Genomic DNA, 24,362 nt, shown 5'->3' with positions numbered 1-24,362 from the left:
CCGGTTTCGAAGGCTTGAGGCATGGCTCTGGAGCTTGGATAGTCCGAAAACTGAATGAATTTATCCCAGCTTGTAGAGGGCTTGGGTTCTACCATTTACGAGGTGGGTCACCTGACCTCGTCAACTTCCTAAGGGGCAGCTCAAAACTACCTATGTGGGGACAAGCAAATACAATAATATAGAGGAAGGTGTTGGTCACTAAGTGCGCTTTTGATGGCGAGTGGCAGAGTGGCTGAGCGTGGTGCCTCCCACAATATAGTCGTTGCATCATCTTGCATGACCGCTGGAGCCTGGAAGTTAGTCGACAGTTCTGAGTTAGTTCAGTGATTCCACTACCAGTGGGGACCCAATCCGTGCCTGCCATTCCCTTGGCTTTTCCTCATGGTTCCAAGATGGCTGCTGCAGCTCCGAGCTCACATCTTCTCGCAAGAGTAACCAAGGTAGAAGGGAGAGGGGCAGGAAAAAAAGACCTCTTGTCAATAGGCTTTCTCTTTTGTTTGAGTTGGGGAAGGGGGGAGGTTCCCAGCACCTCTCAAAAGACTCCCCGTATGGCCACTGACCGGAGCCAGTGCCCATGATTGCCATCATCCTGTCACTGGCAAGGGTAATGGGGTTGCCACGGGAGGCTTGGACAGATCATGATTCCTCCCCCCAAGGCTGGGCACGTTGCCACTGGAAGAGAATGGGGCTTTGTTAGGAAGGAGTACTGGGAATGTTTTGGGGAGCAACCAACCCAGTTAGGTGGGTGCTGTAGAAGGTGACCCCAGAAGAGGGTGGGGTGTGCAGGGGTGGGAGGAGGTGGTCATCCACTGGCTTACCACCATTTTCATACCCACAGCCCCTTTGGGAACACTCCTCAGCCACAAGATTTCTGTTTCCTGTGGGGTCCTGTCTCCAGCTCTGCCCCCAGCCAGAGTCAAGGGCAAGGTTGGTGTGTTTAGGGATTCTCTCTGGCACAACCCCATTCTTGGCAGTTCGTGGTCTGTAACCCTTCAGTGGGTGCTGTTCTAACCCCACAGTGACTGGGTGGATGGGAACACCTATATCACCCAGCAGTAGGTAGAGGAGGCTAGTGAGGCTGGAGGAGCTGGCTTGGCCACAAGGACAAGGAGATCGCTGCACTCAGACTCATACCTGTACCTGTTAGATGTGTCACAGACAGCCTTCTTCTTCGTCTTCCCTGACCCCCAGCCGTGGGTGTGCGGGGCATTTCTCAGGAGCCCAATGTCACCGTGGCCCCCAGATTCCCTTCCAGAATTTGCTCAGTTACAGCCGTGGTCCCAGAGCTTGATGTCCCCTTTCCCTTCAGGAGCCTAATATCCATTAGATTCAGACTTTCTACACATCCCTGGACTCTTGCACATAAAAAACAGCAATGTGACCGGACCTCCACTCAGACTGGCTTAAATTAGAAAGGGAATTAGTCAGGGCACCTGGGTGGCTCGGTTGACAAAGTGTTGGACTCTGAATCTCAGCTCAGATCTTGATCTCAGGGTTGTGAGTTCCAGCCCTTCAGAGGGCTCCCTGTTGGGTGTGGAGCCTATTTCTTAAAAAAAAAAAAAAAAAAAGAAAGAAAGAAAATGTAAAGGAAAAGGGACTTCATCTGCTAGGAGGTTGCCACAGCTTTGCCTGGCACCGTGTGTCTTGGCGATTTTGTGGGATTGCTTGGAAGAAGAAGTGGTCTGGACAGGGGGGTCATAGGTCACCGTCTCAGACTGAGCTACTCTGACAAAATGGCATAGCCATTTATTTTGAAAACAAATGTTTATTTCTCATAGTTCTGGAGGCTGGAAATACAAGATCAAGGTGTTAGCAGATTCGGGGTCTGGTGCGTGAGTGCCCCTCCCTGGCCACGCCCACTGCCTCGTTCACAGAAGGCCGGCTGCACTGCGTCCTCACGTGGTAGAAGACTCCCTGAGGTCTTTTTAATAATCCATTAATCCCATCATGAGGCTCCTCCCTCGTGTCGTCATCGCCTCCCAAAGGTCCCACCTGCTAGTACCATCACACTGAGCATTAGGTTTCTTTTTTTTTTTTTTTTTTAAAGATTTTATTTATTTATTTGACAGAGAGAGATCACAAGTAGGTAGAGAGGCTGGCAGAGAGAGAGAGAGGGAAGCAGGCTCCCTGCTGAGCAGAGAGCCCGATGTGGGACTCGATCCCAGGACTCTGACATCATGACCTGAGCTGAAGGCAGCGGCTTAACCCACTGAGCCACCCAGGCGCCCCAGAGCATTAGGTTTCAACACAGGGCGGAGCTCTGCGCTGTAGAACCCCTGCCCTTCAGCTTCAGGGCCCTACAGGGTTTTGATGCAATCCTACACCTTCAGAGACGCTGTCTTCTCTTCCAGATTTCTCCCCGTTTCTCCTTTCCCACTAATTAATTCTCTCCCCCCACCATGAGGCTTTGGGAAGTGTTGCTAGAAAATGGCGTCCTTCCAAACCTGCTCTTTGCAAGGCAGGTGTAGACCATTCCGTTTTTGCCCTTCGCTGCGCGCCCACCGACTGTCCAGCTGCCCCTACTGCTGAACTGTGGCCACCTCCATATCCAGGATGTTAGACCCAGTGTTGGCCAACAGCCTGCCATTTTGGCTACCCTTCCCTTTCCGCCTTTCCTTTAAAACAACAACAACAGGGGCGCCTGGGTGGCTCAGTGGGTTAAGCCGCTGCCTTCGGCTCAGGTCATGATCCCAGGGTCCTGGGATCGAGTCCCGCATCGGGCTCTCTGCTCAGCGGGGAGCCTGCTTCCCTCTCTCTCTCTCTCTCTGCCTGCCTCTCTGCCTACTTGTGATCTGTCTGTCAAATAAATAAATAAAATCTTTAAAAAAAAATAAAAAACAACAACAACAAAAAACCTGAAGTGTATGTTGCTTTCACATGATTGTTATTGATAACCCCACCAGCCTAAGGACTATTTAACATTTTGCATCATCCCATCCAATCCCCAATCCTGGGACAGAGTTACACTTACCCAGTGCTAACCCCAGAGCTAACCATGGATATCTTGCTTGTGTGCATTCCGACCTTATGTCAAAAACATTTTTCCAGGTGCTACCCAACCTTTATGGTCATGTTTCACAAATGCATCTGATCCCACCAATGGAATCTGCGTCTTTTGGTCCTTGAAGAATCTAGGCTTCCTCATTGTTGTCGGCACCAAAAATGGTCAATGGCTTCCCCGGGCAAGTGTCTTCCTCCTGTTATTCTCTAGGATGTAAGTTAACTGCCTAAAAAGGAGTATCTTTGGGGCTTCATTTTTTGTTTCGTAAATTTTAGAATATCCTGGTTTGCTTGGTTTGCCCCGGCCAGGCTCGCTTATCCACCTGTGGTATTCCCAGACTCTACCCTCGTGAGGTCAGGTTTTATGACGGGGATTGTGGATCCTTTCTGTCTTTTGGTTGGATTTTGAATTTCCTTTGGATTTTTTGTTGTTGTCGAAAGCGAAGGGCAATTAATAAGAAAGCCTTAAAACGTGATCTAGAAAAACCGACCACCCAGCTCTGAATCAGGCCCCCGTTTAGGTTTGGGGGCAGCCCTTTTCCAGAGTAGCTTTTTGGGAAGTGCCAGGCCTCGCCATCCACTGTGCGCCTGTTTCAGACTCTGTGAGCAAGTGTAATTTGCCTCTGGGAGTGCCCTCTGGAGGCCACACACAACCTCCGACTCCTCCCCATTCTGTTGTCCCCACGTGTAGGGTCAGGATTCATCTTTAATTGTTGACACAGGTCCTCAGAAAACATCCCGGAAACAGATTTCAAGACCAGGATGGGGTGAGAATCCTTGGGAGAAATAAAAACCACATTGGCAGATGTAGTTTTCAAGGGAGGCCTGTCCCTATGCTTCAGGTGTCCAAGGACGGCTGCACGGCGGAGACTGAGGGCCTCTCTCAGTACACATCTGGGCAAAAGGGTTTGTGTGGACTTTGCGGCCCCACCCCAGCCTCCCACCCCACCCCCCAATCTCCCAGCAGGTGGGCTGCATCTTTGCTGCGGGGACCTCGACTGGCCCTAGGTGGGAGCGATTATCTGAACCTGTGACCTGACTCCTGGTCCTGAGCACTTTTCCTCAGCCTCAGGATAGACTCTCCTGGGAAGCCATCATCATGTGTGGTGCAGTAGCAGCCTTTTCTGCCAGTGTGGGCATTTTCCGCAGGGGGCAGACGTGTAGGGGGCGGGGAGCGCTTTCCCTTTAAGCAGACCTGTGTTCATAACCCAGCTCTGCCATTTCCCTGCTGAGTCACTTGGGATCAATGACTGCTTTTCCAAACCTCTGTTTTGCCCATCTGTTTTTGTTTTGTTGTTGTTGTTGTTGTTGTTGTTTTAAATATTTTATTTATTTCTTTGAGAGAGGAAGGGGGACAAGTAGACTGCACTGAGCACAGAGCTTGACACGGGGCTCCATCCCAGGACCCCGAGATCAGGACCTGAGCCAAAACCAAGAATCAGACGCTCCCCGACTGAGCACGGGCTCCCCACCCCACCAGGTGCCCTTGCCCGGCTGTTAAATGGGGTTTATAATACTTGCCTCATGAGGTTTCTGTGGGGATTAAACAAGCTGATATGCCCAAAGTGCCCCAGACGTCGCACATGGCCTGTGCATGGCTATTCCTAGCGGAAGGCTTCTTTTGCCTGGATCCAGAAGGAGTATGCATGTCTGTCTGCCAGTTGGAGAAGAGGCCCCATGGTCCCTTTAACACTGGGATTCCACCAGCCTCTGGAGGCCACACAGAAATGGAAAAGGTATTAACCTAGGTCTGGTGTCTGCGTCAGTGACGGGAAGCGGAATGCTTGGTCACCGAGGAAAACCAGGCAACGAATTGGCTTCCTAAGTCCATTTTTTTCCTCCCTGGTTTCTTGTTTAAGTGGAATGAAATTTTTCGTTTAAACACACACACACGCGTGCGCACACATTCATGTTTATGACCAAAATAAAAACCTAATTATTCATGAAAATTATTAGATGGATTTTTCATTGCAAAAGGGCATCCAAACACCTAATAAATTCACTTTAAATAATAAGTCTGTTCCCGCGGTTACGCAACATGGCACAAACACCCCCCAAATGCTCATGATTAACCTGATGGATTAGAGGCCTCACACACATCTGCTTCAAGTCACATCAGTAAATGAGAAAATCTTTATTTTTTTGATGTAGCCGCAAAATCGGGGTGGGGGGAGTAAGTGCTTTCAAAATGGGTAGTTTCAGCTTCTAAAATGGACTTTGCCTCCAACTTTGCGTTGTGAAACAAGTCATAAAGCAATTACAGTGATTTCTGGGGTTTTAAGGAGACAGTTTAAATAAAACCTATCCAGCTTTGGGCCTCCCAGGAGGATCTTCACACACGCAGAAACGCAGTCTGTCCATTGATGTAACGGTGCTCTTTCCGTTGCTGTTCGCCCCGTCTTTTCAGTCCTATGGTGTCTGCAATAAAATGAAGGGCAAGTTCATGTGGCCATGGGACTGGGGTGTATGGCCTGTGTGTGAGGGTGAGCTGCTGTGAGGTCTGGAGGGCATGAGAGTGTGTGTAGCTGGTGTGTATGCACGTGAGAGCAAGTGTGCTTGTGTGTGAGTGTGTGTGCATGCATGTGAGTGTGCACATAGATATGCATGAATGTGCGTGTGTGTGCACAGAGATGCATGAATCAGTGCATGTGTGTTCATGCACATGAGCGTGCACATAGAGATGCACGAATGAGTGTGCATGTGAGTGTGCACAAGTGTGAACGTGTGCATATAGTGTGTGTGTGTGCACACATGAGTTTGCATAGAGGTGCATGTGTGTGCGTGTGCACGCACGTGAACGTGTGCATATAGATGTGTGTGCACACGTGAGTGTGTGCATACTCGTGAATGAGTGTGCATGTGTGTGAGTGTGTACACGCACACCGTGTAGAGACGCACGAATGAGTGTGCATGTACGTGAGTGTGTGCAGAGATATATGCATGAGTTTGCCTGTGTGTGAGTGTGTGCATATAGATGCATGTATGCGTGTGGAGTGTACACACATGTGAGTGTGCATACAGATGCACGCGAGTGTGCATACATGTGGATGCACACATAGATGCATGTGAGTGTGTGTGCTTGCGTGCACATGGGCGTGTCTGTGCAGGTATGTGCCACAGAGCTTGTTCCACTTGGGTCCTCCTGAAAGCCTGTTCCACTGGGCCCTCTGAGCTCCTGTCCTGGGTGGCAGAGCAGCGACATGTGGGTCTGGGTCTGAGCTGCCTCCAGCCGGCTGCAGTGGCTGGGGACCCAAGCACCTACTTCCTCCTCTGCAAAGAAGGTGACTGTGTCTGCTTTGCTCTGTTTCCCTGAGGATGAAGTGACACTCACTTCCCAGGACAATGAGTGAGCCCTCAAGTGGCTCCTTGCCCCCCCACCCCGCCATAGCAGGTCTCACACCCAGGGCTTCTAATGGGGTGAGCTGGAGAGAGAAAGATGCCTCATCCCAGGCAGGTGGTCCTGGGACGATTCCTTCCTGGGCTTTCTCCTGGCCCCTTCTTTAGCACCTGGCCCTTCTGGAAATGCTGGGTCTCTCTGGCAGACCCAGCTGCCCTGCATCCTTCTTGTTCATCTTCCCAAATAGCCTCAATGTCCCCTTACTCCCCATCCTCCCTCAGTGCCTCCCATGGCCTCTGGCCTCTCGGCTCCCAGACCAGGCGTCCGTGTCCTTTTAGCCTCCCCACCATGTCCCCAGCCATCTGTCCCCATAGCAGGTGGGTAGCATATTGGGGAGACCCCATCTGTCTTCATCTGCTCAGGCAGCCTTAAGAGAATACCACAGGCAGGGGGCCGTAAACAACAGAAGTAGAGTCTGGAAGCCAGAGGTCAGGGTGTCAGCTGGGTGGGTTTCCACGGAGGCCTCTCCTTGGCTTGCATCTGAGCGTGCCCTCCCCTTGTCCTCTCTCCTGGTCTTTCTTCTGTGTGTCTGTGCCCTAATCTCCTCTTCTAGAAGGACATCAGCCACACCTCAGTTGACCTCCTTTTCACATAATCACTTCTTTAAAAGGCCAGGTCTCCAAATACAGTTACACTCTGAGGTACGGGGCTTAGCACCTCAACATAAGGACTCTGGGGGACCGTGAGGCGGCCTGAGATGTTGTTGAATCAGATGACAGGCCAGGAGAAACCGCAGGTGTTCCCCGTGGATGCGACCAAGAGGCCGGGCTCAGGGGAAGCAGGCCACCTCGGTGTCGGCATTGTGATTGGCCTGGCTTGGTGACAGCGGTGGTGGGAGAAGCCGGGCTGGGGTGTGAGATGGCTTTGGAGGCCCTGCCCTTGGGGTGGGCAGCAGCCTGAGGGCTCCCTCAGCCTCTAGAAAGCCATGGTGGAGACTGTCCACTACCCATCCAGGGCCGTGGATAGTTATTTAGTTCCATCAGCCTGGTGCGGTGAATCTTTGAAAGTGGAATCTGACAGGAAGGGATGTGTGTCTTGGAAAAATCATAACTGGGTGGCTCAGTCAGTTGGGCGTCTGTCTCGGCTCAGGTCAGGATCCCAGGGTCATGGGATCTAGTCCCTCATGGGGCTCCCTGCTCAGTGGGGAGTCTGCTTCTTCTGCCTGCTGTTCCCCCTGCTGGTGCTCGGGCTCTTGCTCTCTCTGACAAATAAAATCTTTAATAAAGAAATGGGGGGGCACCTGGGTGGCTCAGTGGTTTGGGCTGCTGCCTTTGGCTTGGGTCGTGGTCTCGGGGTCCTGGGATCGAGCCCCGCATCGGGCTCCCTGCTCCACAGGAAGCCTGCTTCCCTCTCTCTCTCTCTGCCTGCCTTTCTGCCTGCTTGTGATCTCTGTCTGTCAAATAAATAAATAAAATCTTTAAAAAAAAGAAAAAAAGAAATGGGAACATGAGGGGCGCCTGGGTGGCTCAGTGGGTTAAAGCCTCTGCCTTCGGCTTGGGTCATGATCCCAGGGTCCTGGGATCGAGCTCCACGTCCAGCTCTCTGCTCCACAGGGAGCCTGCTTCCTCCCCTCTCTCTCTCTGCCTGCCTCTCTGCCTACTAGCAATTTCTCTCTGTCAAATAAATAAAATCTTAAAAAAAAAAAAAAAGAAATGGGAACACGAATTAAGGATTGCTGAAGAATTGCATCTTGTTTGCCCACTGAATGTTTCAAAGCATACCACTGTGTTTCAGGACTAAGCAGGGATGTCTAAGGAAATGGGTGCCGTGTGGTTGGGAAGTCGCTCAGCTTGCCATGGGACTCACTGACGAAACCCCACGTTCCTTAGAGAAGCATCTCTAAGCTTCTTGCCAAACACTGGGGTTGGGCTAGGTGCTCTTTCTTGCCAACTGTCTTCCCTTGACTCTGCCGGGGTTTACCTTGCACCAAGGTGGAACCCCCAAGCCCAATGAGGTGAAGTGATGCCTTCTGACCCCAGGACACCTGCTCCCCTACCCCAGGGCAGGGGGATGGTGGTGGTGGCCAAGCCTGTGGGAGCCAGAGACAAAGTGTTTGTTTTTTTTTAAATCATTTATCATTTTTTAAGGTACATATAATGGACTCCAGATATTTTCAAATTACGATTTGAGACCTTGTGGCCATATGTGTGCAGATGTGAACCCATCTCTGCAGTTAAGATAGAGAATATCTGCACCACCCTCAAAAGCATTGCCTGCCCACCTTGAACTCTGTCCCTTCCCACCTGCCACCCAGGTGTGGCTGATTTCTTTCACTCTTGATTTCATCTTTTTTTTTAAAGGAAATATATATATATATATATACACACATATAAATATACATATATATATATAAATAATGATACAGAATTATGCTTTTTTTTTCAAGGGGTAGGTTGTCTGGTTTCCTTCACTCAGTATAATTATTAAGAGGTGCGTTGATGGGACGCCTGGGTGGCTCAGTTGGTTGAGCAGCTGCCTTCGGCTCAGGTCATGATCCCAGCGTCCTGGGATCGAGTCCCACATTGGGCTCCTTGCTCTGCAGGGAGCCTGCTTCTCTCTCTGACTCTGCCTTCCACTCTGTCTGCCTGTGCTCGCTCTCTCTCTGACAAATAAATAAATAAAATCTTTAAAAAAAAAAAATTAGCATTTAAAAAAAAAAAGAGGTGCGTTGATATTTTTGTATATATTATTAGTTCATTCTTTTTCCTTACCCCTGCTTACCAAGTGCTATTTCATTATACAGAGAGGCCGTCCTTTGTGTATCCCCTCAGTGGAGATTTGGGTTGTTTCCAGCTTGGGGCCATTACAAATAAAGCTGCTGTTAACATTTGTGTCCAAGTCTTTGTGTGGACACATGCTTCCATGTCTCTTGGTTATAATGACCTTGGAATGAAATGGTTGATTGTCTGACAGGTGTATGATGGACTTGACAAGAAGCTGCCTAGCTGTTGGGCAAAGCCATTGTATCATTTTACATTCCCACCAGCAGCATAAATGGAACAAGAGTTCTATCTATCCACGTAATGCATCCTTTTCCTTCTGGCTGCTTTTTTTTTTTTTTTAAAGATTTTATTTATTTATTTATTTGACAGAGAGAGATCACAAGTAGGCAGAGAGGCAAGCAGAGAGAGAGAGGAGGAAGCAGGCTCCCTGCTGAGCGGAGAGCCCGATGTGGGACTCGATCCCAGGACCCTGAGATCATGACTTGAGCCGAAGGCAGCGGCTTAACCCACTGAGCCACCCAGGCGCCCTTTCTGGCTGCTTTTAACATTTTCCCTTGATCACTGGTTTGAAGGAATTGCCTTGGTGTGATTTTTGTCATGTTTATGGTGTTTGAGTTTCCCTGAGATTCTTGGATCTCAAGATCCAAGGGTTTATACTTTTCATCAAACTTTGAACAATATTCTGGCCCTCACTGCTTCAAATATTTTTTGCTGTTCTTTCTCTCTATCTCCCCCTCAATTTGGGGACTCTGCTTATCTGTGCACTTGAAGACCCAAAGTTCACTGATGCCCTTCTTTTTTTTTTTCTTCATTTTTTTCTCTCTGTGTTCATTTTGGATAATTTTTGCTGCTGTCTTCAGGTTCACTAATCTTCTCTTCTGCGATGTCTAATCTTGCCATCAATCCCCTCTGTCCTGTTTTCTCACTCTAGAATCTCAGTGTAGGTATTAAAATCTTTGACACCTCTGCTGAACTCCCTGAATGTGTGCCTTGTGGTCACAAGCCTTGTTTTACAGTCTACGGGGGCTAATTCTAATGTGAGAGTTGTGGGTCTGTTTCAGCTCACTGATTTTTCTGCTCATTATGAGAGCTGTTTTCCTGCTGGTAATTCCTTCTTTCCTTCCTTTCTTTCTAAGATTTTATTTATTTATTTGACACAGAGAGAAAGAGAGCACAAGCAGGGGGAGCAACAGAAAGAGAGGGAGAAGCAGGCTCCCCTCTGAGCAGGGAGCCCAATGAGGGGCTCGATCCCAGGACCCTGGGATCATGACCTGAGCTGAAGGCAGTTGCTTAACCAACTGAGCCACCTAGATGCCCCCTCACCCCACTGGTAATTTCTTATCAGACGCCAGAGGTTATGAATTTTACCTCATTTGGTGTTGAATATTTTTGTATTTTCTTTTTTTTTTTAAGATTTTATTTATTTATTTGACAGAGAGAGACAGCGAGAGAGGGAACACAAGCAGGGGGAGTGGGAGAGGGAGAAGCAGGCCTCCTGCTGAGCAGGGAGCCTGATGGGGGTCTTGATCGCAGGACCTGGGATATGACCTGAGCTGAAGGCAGATGCTTAACAACTGAGCTACCCAGGCGCCCCTGATATTTTTGTATTTCTGTAAATTTTTGTGAGCTCGTTGGGTTACAGTTTAGAAATAGATCCTTTGGGTCCTGATTTTAGGATCCATTAGCTGGGACCAGAGCCGTGTGTAGCCTAGGACTGATTACTCCCCTATCTCAGGGGCAAGACCCTTCTTTTGGTGCTCTACTCTGATTTGTGACTGTGAATGACTGACTGGCTGGGGGAATGGGCACCCTTCCTAGTCTGTGTAAGAGCTAGGTGCTATTCCTGGTGTTCTTTTGGGTGGTTCTCCCCCTGGCCTCAAATCATTGCCTCCTGCATATACTGATAAGGGCCCCAGGGAACACCTGCGAAAAACCCTCCCAGATCTCTGGTTCTCTTGGGTCCTCTGCTCTGCAGCCCCAACTCTCTGGCATCTCTGGACTCCTAGGTCCATCTCTTTTTTTAAAAAAATTATTTTATATAAATTCAATTAATTAACGCAGAGTGTAGTATTAGTTTCAGAGGGAGAGGTCAGTGATTCATCATTTGCATAGAACACCTGGTGCTCCTTCCATCACGTGCCCTCCTCAATGCCTGTCACTCAGTTACTCCATCCCCCCACCCACCTCCCCTCCAGCAACCCTCAGTTTGTTTCCCAGAGTTAAGAGTCTCTTATGGTTTGTCTCCCTCTATGATTTTGTCTTAGGTTCTTTTCCTTCCCTTCCCCTAGGTCATGATCCCAGGGTCCTTTTGTTTCTTATGAATGCAGTCATATGATAATTGTCTTCCTCTGGTTGACTTATTTCACTTGGCGTAATATCCTCTAGTTCCATCCATGTTGTTGCAAGTGGTAAGATTTCATTTTTTTTTTTAAGATTTTATTTATTTATTTGACAGAGAGAAATCACAAGTAGATGGAGAGGCAGACAGAGAGAGAGAGAGAGAGAGGGAAGCAGGCTCCCTGCCAAGCAGAGAGCCCGATGCGGGACTCGATCCCAGGACCCTGAGATCATGACCTGAGCCAAAGGCAGCGGCTTAACCCACTTAGCCACCCAGGCGCCCCAAGATTTCATTTTTTGATGGCTGTGTAATATTCCATTGTATATATACACACCACATCGTCTTTATCCATTCATCTGTCAATGGACAGCGGGGCTCTTTCCATAGTTTGGCGATCATGGACATTCCATCTTCCTCTCTCCAACTTCAGAAGGCTGCCAGGCTCCATGTCTGTTTTCTCTCCCTGTGTTGCAGCCTGGAAACTCTCCCCAGGCAGGAAGCTGGAGCCCTTGTTCTCTGTCTGAGATCACTCTCCTTTCCTGCTTGGTATCAGTGTCTTCAAAACCTGTGTTTCCTATGTTTTATTTGCAGATTTTTTCGTTATTTTTTTGTTTTGTTTTGTTTTGTTTTGTTTTGATGGTGCTATTTTATGCAGGAGGATAATATAGTTATGCTACTGTATCTTGCCTGAAAGTAGAAATCCATGATGTGGCTTTAAAAATTTGGGGGGGGTAATTTTAGATTTATAGGAAAATATGCTTACATATGTACATAACCATAGCACACTCATATTACTATTAACTATGATACCTTACTCAAGCAGGTAGAGTTCTAAGACAACCTTCAGGATTCCCACTCTTCGTGTACATAGTTTGTACTCCCCTTCAGCGTTGGCAGCACCTGTGATCATGATAGGATCACTCCCGGGACTGAGTTAGCAGTCAGTTGACTGAGTTCATTATAACGTTTATCCTTGGTAGGCCTGACATAAGCAGGTGAGTCCTTAGAAGGCACTGGGCCCCTCCTGGAGTCAGAGGGATCTGAAGCATGAGAGGGTGTGTGGAGGGGACCACATGTCAAGGAGTTGTGCGTAGTCTGTAGACACTGAGAGCTGCCCCTGGCCAGCAGCCACCAAGCGAATGGGGCTCACAGACCACAAGGAACCACATGGGCTTGAAAGAGGACTCAGGAGTGCAGAAGGAAACACACAGCTGATGCATTGATTTCAGCCTCAGGAAACCACGAGCAGAGAACCAGACTATCTTGTGTCCAGACCTTCGACTGCAGAAACGCTAGTAAATAGCTGTTGTTTGAAGCTGCTGATTTTGTGGCAATTTGTTATGCAGCAATTAAAAACTAATACAATTACTATTAACTAAAAAGGACCAGGTCCAATTCCTTAGTAACAATATCCCACTATTGATCTAGCAAGATCTCAACAGAGAGTAACGTGAGGACCAGCATGAAGTCGCGGGTCCATTCCCACCACCTCCATTTTTTATTTTCCACCTCCAGTTTTTAAGATGATTTTAATACACCCAAATTGTGTCTTGGTTGGAGATGGTTAGGATTCTGATTAATAATAGATACATCATATGAGAAAATATTTGCAAATCATATATCTGATAAAGATGTAGTATCCAGAAAAATGTAAAGAACTCTTATAGCTCAACATCAAAAAGACAACCCTATTTAAAAATGGGCAAAGGACGTGAACAGACATGTCTTTAAACAAGACATGCAAATGATCAGCAAGCAGATGAAAAGATGCTCAACATCATTAGTCATTAGGGACATGCAGATCAAATTGCAGTGAAATACCACTCAACACACACTAGGATCTGTTGATGAAGATGGAGAGAAACTGGAACCTTCATACATTGTTGGTGGGAATATAAAATGATTCCACCATTGTGGAGAAGTTTGGTAAGCAATCAAAACACAATATATGGCCTTACCATATGACCCAGCAATTCGATTCTAGGTATATATCCAGGAGAATTAAAAACAGGTACTCCAACAAATACATACCTTCATGTTCACCGCTGAACAGTTCACAGCCCAAAAGTTCATTAACAGATGAATGGATAAACCAGTTGTGGTATAGACACCCAGTGCAATATTACTCAGCCATAAAAGGGAATGAAGCTGATTCATTGCTACAGAGTATGGATCTCAAGAACATTATGCTAAGTGAAAGAAACCGGATACAAAATGTCATATATTATGTCATTCAGTTCCAGAATACGTGACTGCGTAGAGACAGAAAGATCGGCAGCTGCCACAGGCTCAGAGGAGGGAGGAACAGGGAGCAGCTGCTTAGCGGGCACAGGATTTCCTTTTGGAGTTATGAATGTTTTGGAACTAGAAAGAGGGAGCTAGATAAAGGGGTGGTTGCACTTGCCACCAACCGTTCACTTCCACATTGTTCACTTTAATTTTATGCTGTGTGAATTTCACGTCAATGCAAAAAATAGATGTGTTATAGAAAATAACAAAGCTGTATCTTAGCGGGTGTTAAAGGACTTTGTGATTTCTTTTTTTTTTTTTTAAGATTTTATTTATTTATTTGACAGAGAGAGAGATCACAAGTAGGCAGAGAGAGAGAGGAAAACAGGCTCCCTGCTGAGCAGAGAGCCTGATGTGGGTGGGGCTCAATCCCAGAATCCTGGGATCATGACAAGAGCGGAAGGCAGAGGCTTAACCCACTGAGCCACCCAGGAGCCCCAGGACATTATGATTCCTTTTTTAAAAAGGGAACGACAGACTTTATTCAGACCTCCCTAGTTTTTCTCTGAAGTCCCTTTCCTGTTCCAGGATCCCACCCAGGATACCAAGTTGCATTCCATTGTCATTTCTCCTTGGTCTCCTCAGTCTATGATGGTTTCTCAGCCTTTCCTTGTTTTTCATGACCTTGGCAGTTTTTGGACATACTGGACAGGTAGTTTGTAGATGGTCCCTCAGTTTGGGTGGCTCTTATGATCAGCCTGGGCTCTGAAGGCTTGGGAAGAATAGCACTGAGGTGGATCGCCATTGTCATGGTGTCATGTCAGGGGTCCACGATGTCACATGACTTATCACTGGTGGCATGAACCTTGACCACTTGGTAGTATCTGCCAGATTTCCACGTTATAAAGTCACCGTTTTCCTTTCTCTGCTCTTAGGAAATGAATCTAGCCTTCACTCAAGAAGAAGGGAATTTAGCTCCACCTCCTGGAGAGGGCAGTATCTACATATATTATTGGAAGATATCTCTCTTCCCACTTATTTACTCAGTCATTTATATCAGGATGGACTCACGAGTTTCTAACCTATTCTTTGGCTAATAATCCAATACTGTGTTTTTTATTTTGTGGCCAAGTTGTTCCAGCTTCGGTCATTCTGAGCCCTTTCAGGTAGGTTTTGTATTTCTTTGACATAACTCTTTCCCCACCTCCTTTTTTCAGAAAGGACTTTCTTACTTTCCGCCACTGCAAGGCACTTGAAGTTCATCTTGTATATTTCCTAGCCCAGGCCTAGAACCAGCTATTTCTCCAAGGAGCCCTGGTTCCTTTTCTTGGAAAATGGTATATAGAAACCAAGATTTGGGTACTAGGTGGGCTTATTACTTCCAGGATATCATTGGTGGTCGGGTCATCTCTGCAGACAGCTAGTGTATATATGCCTGAATATTCATTCCCCGGTGTACACATACCTATGCATATTATTTCTTTATGTCTCTTCCTGTGTACATTAGATGGGACCTTGGAGTGGCGTCTCTGACTCATCCAGCACCACACGGATCATTCTGTCTTTCCCGCTTTGTGTATTTATAACTTCTTTCTTGGACAACGAGAAGCCCAGCTCTCATCACTCATTCAACCCTAATGTCTACACAAAGTAGTTTCAAAATTGCCAACCTTTCAGAACTGCCCTCTTAATGCCCATTGCCCAGGGAGAAAGTGAGCAACAGCTTTCCTTGCTAGGGTACAGCATCTCTGTAGGGCTCTTTTTGTGTTAGGCCTGATAGTTCTCCATCAAAACACTGTTCCCCCAGTTACTTAGGTCGCCTGCCTGCCTTTCCCCGCTACTTGCTGCAGTCTTAACAAAGTTACATTCATTCGTCACAGCCCATGTTTCATCCAAGGATTCTCCGACCTCCTGGTTGATTTTTTTTTTTTTTTGAAGAATTTATTTATTTATTTGACAAATAGAGATCACAAGTAGGCTGAGTGGCAGGCAGAGAGAGAGGGGGAAGCAGGCTCCCCGCTGAGCAGAGATTTTTCCCCTCGATGATGCAGGGCTTGATCCCAGCCAGGACCCTGAGATCATGACCTGTGCCGAAGGCAGAGGCTTTAACCCACTGAGCCACCCAGGCGCCCCTCACTTCCCGGTTGATTTTTAAAGAAAATGTGTATTTGTTAAAGTTCACTCTTTGTGATCTCCAGTTTTATTTATTTATTTTTTAAATATTTTATTTGAGAGAGAGAGAGGGAGAGAGATCACAAGCAGGAGGAGCAAGAGAGGGAGAAGCAGACTTCCCGTTGAGCAGGGAGCCCGATGCGGGGCTCGATCCCAGGACCCCGGGATCACGACCTGAGCTGAAGGCAGTCGCCCAACTGACTCAGCCACTCAGCTGCCCCAGTCTTACTGTTTTTGACAAATACACAGTCATGTTGTAGCACCTCCATGCCATACAGAACAGTTCCATCAGCCCCTCACTGTCTTCTTGTGTCTCCATGTACTTCAGGCTTGGTGCTCCTCAACCTTCAGCAGCCCCGGATCTGATTTCTGTTCTTTTCGTTCTGTCTGGCCCGGGGGTGGATGGCAACTTTTTGTTTGTTTTGAGGTATGAAGTTTGCTTGTAAGCAACTCTGTGATCAGAGCTGACTGACAGCTAGAGGCAGGTCCCACCCTGATGCTTACAGACCTCTCTGTGGTCTTAGTGTTCTCATCCGTAAATGGGTAACAGCAGTCCCCGCCTTCTAGGGGTAGGGGGCATATGGGCAGGTCTGAATGAGGTAACAACTGTTAGCACAGTGCCCAGCCCATTGTTAGTAATGAGGAACTCAGTAATAATACTTTGTGTTTGTTATTCTCCCCATCTCCATGATGAGGTATGAATAAAAGAACATCAGAGGCCAGATCTGGCTGCCCTCTTGGGCTGCTGGGGGTAGGGGCCCCTCCCTGTGGGGGCTGGAGCAGAGAGGGTCCTCTGACACTTGTGGTACTAGAATCATCTGTCTGTCATTCACAGATTGATCTCAGCAGGGAGACTTGAGGGTGTCATTTTGGTTCTTCTTCTACTTCCACACCTTTTTTTTTTTTAAGCTGAGAAGATAGTATGACAGCACAGTAGGGACTTCTACAGTTGTAAATCACCGTAATCTGGACACCCACGGGGACTCATGTTTTGGTAGCTGCTGCCTCCCCATGCCTGAATTTTTACACAGATACAGACTTTTTATTTACGGTATCATAAACATCCCCCCCCCTTTCTTGCAACGCAGTGTTCCTAATGACATTTCACGAAATATGACAGTTTCTTCCAGGCCCGTTGCCCTCACTCTATAAACCACTACCACTGGTTGGGGGGGGGGCAGTTTCATGCGTGTCATTCTTTGCTCCTGCTGATTTTTATTTTCCTGAGATTTCTTCCCTAGGGCAGGAGTCTTCTGTCGAAGAGGCTAGGAACGTCTTTGTGGCTTTATTTGTACCATTTTACAGAAATAAACCGTGACATCCTTCTACGTGTATTAATCTATACTTCATCAAAATGCACCAGTTCGAGGCTGTGATCAGCCTCGTGTGCGGCTGCTGCTGCTGTGGGAGCCTGATAAGAGCCGAGGGTGCCAGACTAGTGCTCCCACAGGTCCTTAATATGTTTATCATCCAACAGTGTAACTGACCTTTTCTGAGAACCACGATCTCCCCTTCGCGCCCGATGCCCCTCCCCCATCCCGAAACTTGGAGTCCTCCTTTGGGGGGGGGGGCACCCGTGGAGGGAGCAAGTCTCAGCGACTTTTTTCTGAAACCCCTCCTTTATTTACTTTTGGAGTCAGGACTTGTTTGCATATGTAAAACCAGGACCATATTGTTTCCAGATGGGAGGGGTGTTGCCAGATAATTGGATGCAAAAAAAAAAAAAAAAGAAAGAAAGAAAGAAAGAAAAAAAAGTTGAAGCCTTTAAATCATTTTTACAAACCTGGACACAGAACAATATTTTCTTAGAATTAGAGAAGAAAAGGCGAAGCATGGAAATAAAGATTGTGGGATTGGGTTTCTAATTCAAATTTCAAACCCACAGAAGTGAGGGGCCTGGAGAGGGAAGATGGTGGGGGGGGGGGCTTGGGGGACTTGCAGAGGAAACTACAGATTCACCATCTAATCCAGAGGGACACGCGGGGACGGAGTTAGAGTCAATGACCAAACAAAAACTGGATCCCATTAAGCCAGGACCCTACCTACTAGCATTAACAAGAAGATTATCCGCCCCGCCCCGCCCCCCAGTTTCCTGTTTAGTTCTTTATTTTACGATAAGAGCAGTTTGGAAGTAATTGTGCATCCTATCAGTATTTGATAAAGCCTCCCTCCCTTTCAGCCGAGCGGCGCAGAGGTGAGGGGCTGTTAAAGGCGAGTTGGGGTTTAGCCTGAAATGATCCGGTTTTCAACCGGGAAGCTAGTGCGGCTTCCAGTCTGTCTCGCGACGATAAAAACAGACGTCTGGCACAAATTGACCCGCTGAAACGCGAAGGCTGGATCGGTTTGCCGCGTGCAATTTGAAATCTGTAATAGTATCTGCAAATACGGCGGGGGTGGGGTGGAGGGTGAGCTCTGAGACCCCGCACACCGCTCTGGCCAGTGTCTGCATCCGCCGGCAGCTTCCACGCTCCAGTTCAGAGGCACGGGTTGCTAGTCAGAGGCACGGGTTGCTAGTGGGCGACCGCGCCCACCCAGCTGGGGGTGGGGCTGGGGGTCGGTGGTTGTAGGGCTGGGAGGCTTGGTGTGTGCGGCTGCTGCTGCTGTGGGAGCCTTTCTCACTCCGCCACGCTCCACCCCCCTACACCCCCCAGCTTGCGAGAGCCCAGGGCAGCTCTGGGGGCCTCTGGAGCCTGGGGGTCCACGTTGCTCCTAGGGTCGCTCTGGACCAGGTGCACCAGGTGCACCAGAGCAGGAGTAACCGGTAGGGGTCTAGCTGGGACCTGGGACCTGAGACCTGGGAGCCAGCGTCCTATCCAGGTTTTGATTTCTGGGGCAAGCTGAGGCCTTGGGGGGCTGAGAAGGTAGGGGTGAAGATGGGCAAGTTAGTGCATCTAAAGGCATACCCTTCCCCACCCCAAACACTTCCCTCAACCCCACCCCACCCCCATTCGTGGTACTTCTGCCATTCAGCTGGGATAGGGGGGGCATGACCACAGACCCGCATTCCCTCAAAACCTGCAGGCCTTCACTCCATCTCTGGTGGGTACCAGCCTCTGTGGCTCATCTGTAAAATGAGGGTGAGGCTGGTGGGACTGGAGGTGGACCTGGAAGTACCTGTCAGGTGGCCTGAGCTCCTGGTCCCCTGTGTTTCAGACCCAGCTTGGCTGAAGTCCCAGCTCCTGTGAAAATTCCAGGCTTGGTGCTTGGGGGCTCAAAACTGGGGGTGCTCTTCTCACCTCCTCTAAAGCAAAGCTTTAAAAATAACAGCTCGGGGGACATCTGGGTAGCTCAGTCGTTAGGCGTCAGCCTTCTCAGGTCGAAATGGAATCAAGTCCCACATCGGCTTCCTGCTCAGCAGAGAGCCTGCTTCTCCCTCGGCGTCTGCTGTGTTCCCTCTCTTGCTGTCTCTCTCTGTCAAATAAGTAAATTTAAAAAAAAAAAAATCTTAAAAATATCAGCTTGGTGGGCGCCTGGTTGACTCAGTCTGTAGAGGGCGTGATGCTTGATCTCAGGGTTGTGAGTTCGAGCCCCAGGTGGGGCACAGAGACGACTTTAAAAAAAGTTAAAAACAACAGTTTATATGCTTGCTGTACCGTCTTCAAGGTATCTTAAATTTTTATTTACTTATTTTTATGGAGAAAGATGCCATTTAAAAAAATATTTATTAGTTTGTTTTGAGAGAGAAAAGGATAGAAAGGGAGTGGGCACAAGTGGGAGGAGCAGAGGGAGAAGGAGACTCTCAGGCAGACTATGTTGAGCCCAGAGCCTGATGTGGGGCTCGATCTCACGACCCTGAGATCGTGCCCTGGGCCAGAACCACATGTCAAACCCTTAACCCACTGAGCCACCCAGGCACCCCAGAAAGATTATATTTTTATGTTTGAACCTTCTGGTGGTAGTATCACATTTTGTCATTCAAGTTATCCCATTTGGGGTTTCCTTTGTTTAGGAGGGAGATTTTTTATTTGTTTGCTTCCTAGGGAAAAGTTGATACTTTATTTTTATTTTTATTTTTGGTTAGGACTCAAGCCTTTGCTTGTTTGGGGATTATGGGCCCGTCATTTCACTCTTCTGAACCTGGCTTTGGGTTTAGGGACTAATTTCTTTTTTTTCCCAAGCAAGTCCCCTGTGTGCGAGGTAGGGACGGTAACCGGGGCCTCCAAGAGTTTCCTCCGACAGGCCCATCAGGTGATGATTATGCCTCAGCTGGACTGCAAGTTAGCATAATAGTGGAGCTGGGATGTTTGATCCTATTTCTGGGGTAATTCTTTTCCCTTCCCCCAGATCTTCCGCAGGGCTGGGCATGCATAGAGATTCTTGTTCAGTGGACTGAGCCAAATTTTCTAGGCCAAGGATCCCTGCTGGTAAGAAGGAAGGAAGATGTCATCAGGGTGAATTAGGACTGGGCCTGGGGTCTGATGCCCCACGGGCTGCAAGGGATCCAGCAAGGGGGCCCGGGGTGTCCTGGGTTTGGGTCCCCTCTAAGGACCAAGGGTGGGTGCCAAGGCCCAGCCTCCCTCTGCTCAGCCCTCCCCTCTTCACAGAGACTACATGGTCACTCTGACTTTTCTGGATTCAAGTTTGAAAATGCTGTAACAGGGATGCCTGGGTGGCTCAGTGGTTAAGCATCTGCTTTTAGCTCAGGTTGTGATCCCAGGGTCCTAGGATTGAGCCCCCGCATTGGGCTCCTTGCTCAGCGGGGAGCCTGCTTCTCCCTCTGCCTCTGCCCTTCCCCCTACTTATGCTCTCTCTTTCTCAAATAAATAATAAAATAAAATCATTAAGAAAAAAAATTAAAAATTAAAAAAAAAAAAAAAAGAAACCGCTGTAACAAACAGAAACTGCCACCTTTTCAGGGACTCCCAAGTGATCGTTACACGTTTCTTTTTGTTTCTCTTCTCGGACTAAAACTAGCTGTAGCACTTAACCACCTTGTAAAGAAAATATGCCCAACAGTGCAACCCCAATGTTGATCTTTCCAATACGGTGGGGTTTGCTGATTTTTCCACTTTTGCCCCTGTCCACTCTCAAACTCATGCTCGTTTTTTCTGCCCCCTCCCCCTTTCCTTTCTGATTCAGAAGTTGGAGGGACTGGCCAAGCACCGGACAGTTCGGGAAGCACCGACCGCGTGTGTCTGCCCACCAGGTAAGTGGGTGTTTGATCTTTGTGGGCCGCTGACTTTCAAGGTCCAGCCTCCTATCTTCTGTCTGCTCAGAACTGCCAAGCCCACATGGTCCAGATGCTGGCCCTGGGTTGTGGCTCGTGGACCATCTGGGGGATCTTTCTGCCTTTGTCTTCTCTGACCAGCTCACCAGGCAAGGATTCTAGCGAGGTTACCTGACCTGGTTTGATGAGGATGGTGGTCTATTAGAAACTGTTAGAAGTGACTTGTGCTGTCACTCCATCCACCAGCCATGGGGTCTGGCTTTTCCCCATTCACTTCAGCTGACCGAGACCTGAGGTTCCTTGAAAATGAACTTCTCCATATTAGGAAATGCCCTGGGATTTCTGCACAGGTGGACCTCGCAATATGAGCATTCACTTAGGATTTTAGGGCTGGCTTGACTTAGTCTCTAAGAGGACGTCCTACATTTTAACAGGAGGAACAAAGGACTTGACAAGCACTGCCATCATTAGCAGACCAAGAAGTCAGACGTTTGATTCAGTGGGGAGAAAAACAAATTAGACCCACAGATGAGTTTTTGGATAGAACAGGGATGGTTCCTGTTGTGTTTCTTTTCTGTTTTTTCCCCCCTCCTCTTTCTGAGTGCTGTATGGATGTCGATTCATGTGAGTTATGTGGAGAAGTATTTTTTAAACTGGGAGTCACAAAGCGTTTGTAGGATATGAAATCAGTTCCGTGGGCTGCAGCCAGTGTTTTGAAATTTTGAATTGGCTGTAGACTGGAATCAAAACGTATTGGAGTGAAGTTTTTCCTTGAGCTATTTTATTTGCAGTGTGTGACCTGGATGGTGATGGAAATGGGTTTCCTGCTATGCGATGCTGACCAGAAGTTTGAAAATCCCAGATACAGATGATTGGGGGGTGGGGACACAGGGAAGGGGCACAGAGTTCCTGGGTTAATCTAAGTTGGACCCAAATCTTGGTCTGTTGTTTATTAACTCTTGGGATCTTTATCGAAAATGGATAACAATATGGGAGTGGGCTCTGTAGGCTTTTTTGAGATTTGTACTTGAGTCTGGATCAAAGCCCATGACCTGGAGACGGTCCTGTGACCTGCTTTCCCTTGGGTGGGTGGAGGGGGAATCCTGAACCACCATGAGAGGCTCCAAGAGGGTCTCAGCTTTTTTTCCTAGCACTGAAAGCCTAAACGGACTCCCTTTCCCCCCAGCTCTGATCTGCCCTGCAGACTTCTGGAGTCTGGACCCGCAAACCGCCCTCTGCAGCTTGGAGCCCCATCTGATTTGAGATACTTCCAGTTGCCTACTGCCCCTCCATGCCCACCCAGTTCCTTCTCACGGCCTGGAGACTGTGTGATCTTTTGTCAGATCCTAGGAGGTTTGATAAAACAGATAAGCGTGGCCAGAGAAGGGAGACACCCTGTGTGTGCTGCCCATTGTGCAGCGGGCCCTCAGCGGGAGCTGTGGAGCCAAGAAGGGGGCCAGGCCTCTTGCCCATTCCCCCCGCCCTCTGCCCAGCCAGGGGTTGGAGGCCTGGCAGGGCTGTGCCCTGAAATGGCCCCGTGACCTCGGACAAGGGAGGGACCTGTGCCTTGCTCCTCTTGTCATCTATAAAATGGTGTAGAGGGTTGAATGAGGTCATCCAGGATTGAGGGTGGGCCCTAAGTCCAATGACAAGTGTCCTTAGGAGACAGAAGGGAGAGGTTTGAGACTCAGAGACACACAGAGGAGAAGGCCTTGGGAGCCCTGGGAATGACACACCTAAAGGCCAGGAACGCCAAGCCTTGCCCGTAGCCACCGGAAGCCGGCCAGGGGGTGTGGAGGGGGGTTCAAAGGGAACCAGCCCTGGTGGCACCTTGACTTTGGACTTCTGGCCCCCAGAACTGTGAGCGAATCAGTGCCCTGTCATTTTAAGCCATCTCATTTGCGGCAGTGGGTTGTGGCAGTTCAGGAAACTGGAGCGGGCTGGGATGTGAATCACCCCGAGGACCTGGGGCTTGCGGAGGGGGGAGGATTGAAATCAGGAGCCCCCCTTCCCCATGCCTCTGATTCTCATTCACCTGCCCAAGGAGACCCTTCTGCACTGCTTCTGCAGACAGCTCCAGGCTTTAGATGCACGTCCCTTGAGTAACCCAACACCCTTTTCCCGTATGACCTATGTATTTACACATTGAAAAATGAGCCGGAAGTTCAAAAAGCTTCCGTAGTTTCAAAGTGGTCATTTTTGTGTAGGAAGTGGCATATGACGTGATTGAAAAAGTGCAGGGACTGCTAAAGATTACCCACAGAGAAGGATACTCCTTCCCTGTGCTCCCCAGTTCTCCTGCTTACCTTTCTAGGGGCTCGGCCAGCGTGCCCCTGTGCTAGAGAAGAACTTTCGCCATATCCTGCAAATACAGCGGCCACTATTGGCCCCCTGTGGCTGCTGAGCCCTTGACATATGGCCAGAGCCAATGAGGAACTGAATTTTAGAATTAGTCCTTAATTTTCATTTCAGCCGCCACACATGGCTAGTGGCTTTGGTCTCGGGCTGCCGGGTTTTGGAGGTAGTTCCTGTATATTTCAGACCGGGCCTGGAGGTGTCAGGCTGGATGGACAGGAGCCTGCAGTCTGTTGGGGGAAGCCCCATGCCCTCAGAGCAGCAATTCTAGAACTGCAGGAAGGGCTGGGAGTCCTCTAAGGGTATTCTGTGGCAGAGGAAGGCACAGTCTGGCCCCCTTTTGGGCTAAGACCTGTCTTGACCCTGGAGCATCCTAAGGGAGGGGTCGGGGCTGGCTCCCAGCACCTTGGAGCCGAAGAGCCCTGGGTTTGATGTGACTCTGTGGTGTGGTCCCATCTGGCACGTCCTGGGGTGTTATTGGTCCTTGTAGGAATTAACTCTGCTAATGCCGATTGCTGAGTTAATTGCTGTGTCTGGAGTATGGGATGCATTGATCGGCAACATCTGGGTCATGTGTCTGTTCTTGGATCTGGGGGAGCCCCTTGTTGGGATTGACCCCCCCTAGAACCATGTGGGCTGAGAATGGGCAGGGTAGTGACCCCAAGGAGTATTCCCAGGGTGCCTGTTCCCAGAAAAAGACAAAATAGATTCAGCTGGGAAGTCATAAATAAGAGCTTACCACTCTGGAGGGCAGCTGGTCAGCCCAGTCTAGGGGGGCCTCAGCTGGGGACTGTAGACAGAGTCTGGGTTTGACCAGAGGCTTGTCTCCACTCTGGGCACAGAAGGCAGTCCTTTCCTTCTGTTGAACTTGTCCAACCTTCTGCCCAGCCCGGTGACAAAGCACTTGGACTCTGGGTGCTGACTGTCTAGTTCAAATTCTGTCACTCACCAGCTCCATGACCTTGGACACTCACCCCCTTC

At 48.7% G+C, this 24,362-nt stretch overlaps 1 protein-coding gene across 6 annotated transcripts in view; it reads left to right on the top strand.

Moving 5' to 3' along the window:
- Nucleotides 1-24,362, top strand: part of COL23A1 (collagen type XXIII alpha 1 chain) — a 311,296-nt gene that overhangs the window by 4,671 nt on the left and 282,263 nt on the right. For all 6 annotated transcript variants that reach the window (XM_045069295.1, XM_045069300.1, XM_045069299.1 and 3 more), the window contains exon 2: nt 20,939-21,005. In XM_045069295.1, the coding sequence (XP_044925230.1) occupies nt 20,939-21,005 (67 nt within the window). The remainder of the gene's footprint in view (nt 1-20,938; nt 21,006-24,362) is intronic.

Source organism: Mustela putorius, unplaced genomic scaffold (genome assembly GCF_011764305.1).
Source record: "Mustela putorius furo isolate JIRA1106 unplaced genomic scaffold, ASM1176430v1.1 tig00003923_pilon_pilon_pilon, whole genome shotgun sequence".
NCBI lineage: Eukaryota > Metazoa > Chordata > Mammalia > Carnivora > Mustelidae > Mustela > Mustela putorius.
Note: the sequence above shows the minus strand (reverse complement) of the source record. Positions and strands in the feature narration are given on the sequence as shown.